At 35.2% G+C, this 8273-nt stretch overlaps 1 protein-coding gene across 1 annotated transcript; it reads left to right on the plus strand.

Moving 5' to 3' along the window:
* The first annotated feature begins 433 nt into the window (after positions 1-433).
* RpL18A (ribosomal protein L18A) lies at positions 434-6901 on the plus strand. Its single transcript, XM_068361674.1, has 4 exons — positions 434-548; positions 6035-6214; positions 6360-6536; positions 6714-6901. Exons 1-4 carry the CDS (start codon positions 531-533, stop codon positions 6873-6875), a joined length of 537 nt encoding a protein of 178 aa, XP_068217775.1. The 5' UTR covers positions 434-530; the 3' UTR covers positions 6876-6901.
* Positions 6902-8273: the final 1372 nt, after the last annotated feature.

Below are 8273 nucleotides of genomic sequence, written 5' to 3' on the forward strand. Positions count from 1 at the left end.
CGATGTTTTTTTCTATTTCCAGTCCCAAAGCACCTCGGGGTTTTCAAAATTTGCGGACAATTACGTTATATTTTATCTCATTGAAAATGAGTAGCCTGCACATTTCTCTTTGCCTTTGTTTAAAGGATGAACCTGTTAATAAGCATTCTAATATTTTGACTTACATCGTATAGAGATGGTCTTGAGACTAGTTACTTATTTGTTAACCAACTCTAATGCAGTATGTTTTTTTATAATACTTATTTAATAGATAACAATTCTCGTAGATGTGAATTCATGGACCTTGCTATTGTATTTGGTTATTTTCCATAATTTTTAGGATGTTATAGTTAAGACTAGAGACATCTGTCCTTATATGGTAAAGAAGAATTATTTTTATAATGTTGTATTTAATTCATACTATTTTTGTTGTTTTACAAATTTGTGGAAGTACGACAATTTTCTCGCAATGAACGATGATTCACTGTAGTTTGTCTTCTCTTTCCGACCACGGGTCTCTTTCTTAATTCGTGGTACGCCTGTCCGACAAAATGAAGGCATCCGGCGTGGTAAATATCAAAGATATTTGTATATTTCTGTTAAAATGATTGTGAAAGACTCAACCAAAATCTGTTTTAGTGTCAGCAGGAGCATACGTTAGTGTTTTATGTTAAATAGTGTTGTTATTTAATGAAGTGAATGTAGGTTTGTTGAAGTTGTACAAACTCGAGCCTGGTGTTGTGGTCGGAAAATAAATTTTTCTATTTATTTGATGGAAGTTCGCAACCAAAATTACTTCTGTAATACAGGATTAACAATCTCTGTTAACTTATTTGTCTTTTTGTATGGGAGATTGCACTTCTAAATACCGGATGATTACGATCTTATACGATATAATTTACCACTAGGTTTTCCACTGCGCTGACCAAGGTTGAAATTGGTTCGTTTTACCCGTTTTATATATTGCAAAGAAAGCACATTTCCCCATACCAATGGTGGTTCCTGTAATAAAATTAGGAATCCTAATTGGTTTTAGCTCTAGACTCTATTGCAAATGCTGTGATGTTGGTGACATTGTCTTCTCTTAAGATTATCAACCATAACGTTTATGGCATTCTGCTTTTCTCACTTGATTTAGTATTACTAATGCATGAATATACGTAGCCTTACTTTGCCAGAGGGAACCGTCAAAACTGCCAAGTTCTTGTCAAATGTATGGAGCAATTTGTTTCTGGTATAGAATTTGGGAAACCTTAAGCAAAACAAACAGGTTAATAACTAGCTGGTTATTGTCCCCAATATTAGAGCAGTGTGTCATTTCAAATTTGTGGGGTGTATGTATGATAGTGGCCACCTGTATACAGCTTGTCGATTAGGGTAAGGGGGGAAATTTAGGTTGGTTGATGCACATTTTTAATGAATGCGTGAGGAATGGGCGGTGTGTTTATAATAGCGCCACCTGTATGTAATTAGAATAAATGGGGGTGCGTTAACTAGGTTAGGGGAGGAAAGGTTAGGTTAGTTGATGTCCATTTTAAATTAACGCGTGAGAAACTGGCCGCTGTTATACAAAGGGTTCGTATAAATATTCCTTATTCAATCCGAAGAGGTTGTATGTATGATAGCGGCCACCTGTATGAATAATGACGGCCGACTAAGAATACGGTAGTGTAAGGGGGTTCGCAACCCACGTTAGGTAACTAGGTAAGGGGGGAAGTTCATGTAAGTTGGTTTCCATTTGGTATGCATGCTGAATGAACAGATCCAGCTGGCCACTGATATACAAAGCCTCTTACATTATAGCTCATTATTGAAATTGAAGAAATAGTCTACCGAATGTGTTTATTTGGTACTTTGAACTGTTCTGGTGCAAGTAATTTGAAGAAACACATCATTTAAAAGACTTGTAAATTTTAAAATTCCCAGTTATGACTGAAAATCCCCAATTTAGAGGGAGACAAACAAGAACACTACCTAACCTAACAGAAGCCATAAACTTTGCTTACCTTAAGACTTACGTCTCAACCGAGTTTTTTCCTAACTGGCTTCACTAGTAATATAACACTAAATTGTATCTCGCAGATCGTAAAACTAGTTTCATTATGTTTTAGTTAAAGGTAAACTATATTCCCCATAAAGAAAATCTATTTGACAAGTAATTAGAAAGGAAGCCTTTGTTTATGACCAGTGCCCTTCTGCCCGCATAGAAAATTGAAATATCCCTGCATTTTATAGTCATTTGTAGCTGTGGCCAAAGTACTACAAAATCCGATGGAAAGGCGAATCCCTCTGCCCAACAACTGAACTAAACTGAATATAGGAGCACCACTTAACCTAACCTACAAGTGTCCTTACAGACTTCCTAGTCTAACGGCTCCCCCCTACTCTGCTTAGACTGCTAAATTCTTAACTTACTATAATTTCTTCCCAACTCGCTTCACTCATGGCAATTTAACACCATATTGATATTGATTTTGATTTTACAAATAATAAGAAAGCTTACACTTGTCCCAAAGAACTTTTTGGCCCCTTAAGTTACATTAACCGAAACAAATGTATCTTTACCTACATGACTCCATGTAACTGAAATCATAATCATTGGAGGGTTTGGGTTACATTATCTTATGCTGAAAGATTATTGGAGCCTATTTATAACGACGGACAGGAGCATGTGCAGGGGCACCATCTAACCTACACATCACAACCTAACCTATAGATAAGCCAGGTCTTTATCTATTTTGTCCCCCCTTAGACTGCTGGATTAATAGAGATTGGATTGAAAATTGCAGAGTTATGAGGCATGGGTATTGTGATACATAACCCTGCTGCCATTTTTTTTTGGGGGGGGGGGGGCGTTGGATAGGCGCATGTTCTGCAGAACACTATACTGTAATACCTAGACATGCGAGAATAATTCGTTCCTGGACCGAGCTCTTACGTCAATTTTCTCGTATCTGAAGTTAGTTTTTCCTATGTAAAATAACTGAAAAAATGTAATACGTTCCTACCCTCTTAAAACACCCAAATCAATGTTAAGAACAATGGGAATAACGTATTTTTAATTTCTATGCCATATAGCATAAACTTACTTTACATACACTCGCAAAATATGCTAAATGATTACTGTGATATGCATTGAATTGAGATTTGCTCGAGTTCTTACCTTCGAGACATGATAGCGGCTAACTGCGGAGTGGTGGGGGCGAGGGGGGAAGAAAAGAGACAGATTTTGAGGTTGATATTCATTCTATATACCCCAGTGGCATTACTGAAAGGGTTCGCAGGATACACCCCAATGCCGTTACCAAAAGGGTGTTTACATTATAACTCCGTTCTTTACTGTTTCCCTGTTTTTTGCGGTCAATACCACTTTCTATTAAATAGAAGGAGCAGTTTCTAATGATGAAAGATGTTCAATTTAAAAAAAAATCTTACGTACCATCTTTGAGACCTCTATTCTTTCATAATTTTTTATAAGCATACTAAATCTACAAGATTGTCTCCATCCGATATGAAGGTGGCCTAGTCTTTTGATAAAACTCAATTTACTGACTTTAGTGTTAGGATATCTACAGCACACTTGATAGTCTGAACCAGTCACTTGGTTTACCCTCTTATGGTTTAGTTCATTATCCACTGTATCGCTACTGTAGCCATTAATTCAAATCAACCATTACAAAATTAAAAAAAAGAATTTGATTTCTTTCCATGGCCTGGAAACTTGACCTACTGTATATACTGTATTATGTAATTTTAGGTGCGGTTAATGGGAGATTTAATATTTTTCTATACCTGAGCATTGATGAATTCCTCCCTGTCCAATATGTAAGGACACGGTGAATTATGTTAGGTAGCTTAGTGCATATCCTCATAATTTTCTAAAACTAGTAATACATCACATATTTACCTCCTAGATAGCATATTTTGCTTTTCATTATCCATGTTAACACGTTTGACACAAGAATGATCAGCAATACGATGTTTGCTGATGGAAATATGGAAGTTCCTGTAAAGTTTGACACAAGAATGATCAGCAATACGATGTTTGCTGATGGAAATATGGAAGTTCCTGTAAAGATGTAGATCTGTAGAAGAATTGGTGAATGTCGGAAGAATGGTTGATTCTGTTCCATCTGAAAGACTGCATCATACTCGTACATACAGTATTGGTCTAAGCAAAGATTATCAAAAGTCATGTTCATAATTCTTTAGCATTGTACAAAAGTTGAAATAAAAACTCAAGAAGAAAATTAAGCTGTGCTAGATAGAATTTACTGTACATGAAATAAATGACAGTGCTTGCTTTATGCAGTATACAGTATTAATTAATCCTCCTATGCTTGATTATTTAGGCATTTCCTTGGAAAGACATGAATGTAATGGATTAAATCACAGTATAGTGATATGGACCCAGGATTAGAGAATCAAACATTCTACTTTATTTTTTTCCTTAAGCATACGTTAATGTAATACTAATATAAACTTATTTTGATATAAATTTAATTGATTTGATAATACTCTAGTAAGCTAACTTGAAATTTATCCATTACATAATACTCTTGAAATACCCAAAATTTAACATCTTTACTTAAACTACCCATAATTTAATGCTTATCATGTTCACTTACTACAAATAGTTTTAGAATTGCTGAACAGAACTTCCCCTATACAGTAGATATCTTCGTGTTCTCACATAAAGATTCATCTATTCTTTGTCTTTGATTTGCTTTCATTACTGCTGAAATTTTTGAAAATCTAAAGCTTTCTCATAGTTTAAATGCCATACAGTGGTTTGTTATGCTCTTGATTTTTACATTATCTGGTTAATTAAATGGAGATAGCGTCAATTGAATACTGTACCCTCTTCTAAGACCTGCCTGCTCTGCGTGGTTGAAAGTCCAGGTTTTTTTTTTTTTTTTTTTTTTTTTTTACTGGCTCAAGTATTTCATTTCTACGAGCAAAGTTATTCCTTATAACTATTGTATTGCATTGTATAAAAATCCTCTTCAGTTTGTATTCTCCATATCTTTTTGGTGACATTTACATTTTTATCCTTTTCAAATGTCTGTTGATGCCTTGTTCCAAGTCGTCTTTTCATTAACGTGATGCTCTTTTTTACAGTTTCATCAATTGTGGTTCGATTGTGTTTACTAATATCTTGGGTTTTTAGTTTGTTTATTGGTTGGTATAGTTCTGTAAATACTATTGCATCTCTTGGATTTCACCCTCATTTCCCTCATATTCTGTATTGTTTGTTTGTGTTAGGAACTTTTCATCATATCTCTTTGTTGAATCCAAATACGAGTTAGGTCAAAAGCTATTAATTTCTATACTGTACTTGCTTCAATTTCATATAGTAATGCCTCACACCACGGAATTAATTCGTTCTGGAGTAGCTTTTGTAACCATGAATTTTTCGTGTTGTGATTCACATGTTACATGTAAATCACCTAATTCGTCCCAAACCCTACAAAACACCACATGAAATCTTATTATAAAGCTACAGTATAATCACAATGAAATACTGCACAGCCAAATGCATTTGAACCATTCAATAAACCTAAACTAACTATTAATACCTGTAAATTAAGTAGTAATTAGAACAATGTAATAAGTGACAAATAGTTCAATACTGTACATATACAAAATATGCAGTACCACATGTACTTTACTATAATAGTTACCCCTACTATAGACTACAGCTACATTTTCTTCCAACTTTTTTTTAATGGGTGACTTCTATTCTCGGTGTGGCTGACAAATCCCTTTTCCTAACAAGAAACTTCGCAAAATCATCATAATATTAGCATCTCTTTTCGCAGCGTGAAAATTTTGTAAGCAGATGCTTTCGTGTAAGAGGTATGACTGTATATACACTGTGTATTAGATTCTGCATTATTTTGAGTACAAAGTAAACATGAGTTCAAGCTCTCGTTAGGATACTGTATACTGCACAGTATTCAGTTCTAAAAGATGATAATGATAAATACTGCTGGGAGAGTGAGACCAAAAAAAAAAAATTATGCCATTGACTCGGTTTTCCTTTTGTTTTCAGCTTAAAGAATACAATGTGATTGGTAGGAAACTGCCGTCAGAGGCAGACCCAACACCTCAACTATATAAGATGCGTATTTTCGCACCAGATAGAGTAACTGCCAAATCTCGTTTCTGGTATTTCCTTTCCAAGCTCAAGAAAATGAAGAAGTCCAGCGGAGAAATTGTTTCCATTCAGAGAGTAAGTATGCAAGTCTTTAATTCTTTCTTTAATATTTGTGAATAAATGTCTTTAAAACAAGAAAACCTATGTATTTGATATTTTTAAAGTTAGGTCAAGGGAAATATGGTTATACACCCCTATGATTATTTATCAAATTTTTCAGGTGTTTGAAAAGAAACCTCTTGTAGTGAAGAACATTGGCATCTGGCTGCGTTACGATTCACGTTCTGGTACCCACAACATGTACCGTGAATACCGTGACCTGACTTCATCAGGAGCTGTCACACAGTGCTACCGTGATATGGGTGCTCGCCATCGTGCACGAGCACATTCCATTCAGGTAACACATGCACATTCTAGTTATTTTGATTTTTCCTTGTTCAGTCCTTAGAAACTCTACTATTGTGAACACCTCAAATTATGATTACAAATATGTGGTATTTTAACTAATTTCTCCTAATTTCCTAAATTTTCATTTTTATTTGTTTTGAGGGATAACAATATATTCTAATTCCAGATTATGCGTGTGGAAACCATCAAGAGCTCTAACTGTCGCCGACCACAGACTACCCAGTTCCACAACACCAAGATCAAGTTCCCATATCTGTCTTATGTAAAGAAGAAGAACTTGAATGCTGATCGTATTACTCACAAGAGACCTGTTCCCAAGGTTTTCTAAAAATAAAGTTGCCTATTGTGAGATAATGAGAGTTTTATATGCCCAGCAGCATGCAAACATTTCTAATTAAGGTACAAGTACTTTTGGTTATGTAGATTACAATTTGGTTTTGCTGTTAGTGTTGGTAGTTTGATTTTTTATGAGTTTTTAAATACATTAACTCCAGATGCTATGAGCACAAATTCAATGTAGGTTTTGTAAGCAAAACTTCAAAATATATTGTTGCACCAGGCTTGTTACAGACAATACTATTTGGAAAAATGCATGCCTGGTAATTTGTTGGAGGCTCGAGATTAGCCCAAGCTCGATAGTGTCTGTTCTTATTAACTGCTTTGGTGCATAAATTGTAGATCATGGTCGGTAATAGTTTATTATTCTTATTATTACTACTACTAGCTAAGCTACAACCCTAGTTGGCAAAGCAAGATGCTGTAAGGCCAAGGGCTCCAACAGGGAAAAATAGCCCAGTTAAGAAAGGAAGTAAGGACATAGATGAAGTTACTAATGAACAATTAGAATTTTCATATATAAACTAAAAACACAGGTTATTCTGTTCAACATACAAACATTAGCTGCAAGTTTGAACTTTCGAAGTTCTACGGATTCAACTACAGTACCTGATTAGGATCATTCCACAACTTGGTCCCAGTTAAAGTAAAACTTTTAGAATACGGTGTAGTAATGAGCCTCATGATAGAAAAGGCCTGACTATTAGAATTAACTGCATGCCTAGTATTACGAACAGGATGGAAATGTCCGGGAAGATCTATGTAATGGATGATCAGAATTATGAAAAAACATATGCAACATGCATAATGAACTAGTAGAACGACAGTGCCAGAGAATATCTATCAGGTTAAGAAAGTTCATGTCCAACAAATCAAGATGGGAATCAGCAGCTGTAGACCAGACAGAAGAACAATACTTGAAACAAGGTAGTGAGAAAGAATTAAAACTAATTCAGAGTAGATTGATCACCCAAAAATTTTCGAGACTAAGTCGTCGGTTTTTGGTGCAATTGAAGAAGACACCGAATGTGTTTCTCCACAGTAAATTTATTGTTGAGAATCGCACGTATAAGTTGTTCAAAGTTAAACTAATGCTGAGATCCGGTTGTTGAGAAGCCCGGGCTTGACCTACTTATAATCGGGGAAAAAAAGCCTAGTTTGATTCCAGCTTAAGTGTACAATACTAAGATGGCTATGCTGATGATTCTCTGTACTAAGAATGATGAGGATTGTACGTCTGGACTTAAGAGTGGTTTATATGAGTCATTGATCCTATGCATGCATAAATGACTGAGAGGCTGACATTTCTGGGTAGGAAAGATCAACCCAGTTCTTTCACAAAACTGACTAGTTTCGCTACATAAGATTATTATTATTGTTACTTGCTAAG

The sequence above is a fragment of the Palaemon carinicauda genome, chromosome 38 (assembly GCF_036898095.1).
Source record: "Palaemon carinicauda isolate YSFRI2023 chromosome 38, ASM3689809v2, whole genome shotgun sequence".
Classification (NCBI taxonomy): Eukaryota; Metazoa; Arthropoda; class Malacostraca; order Decapoda; family Palaemonidae; genus Palaemon; species Palaemon carinicauda.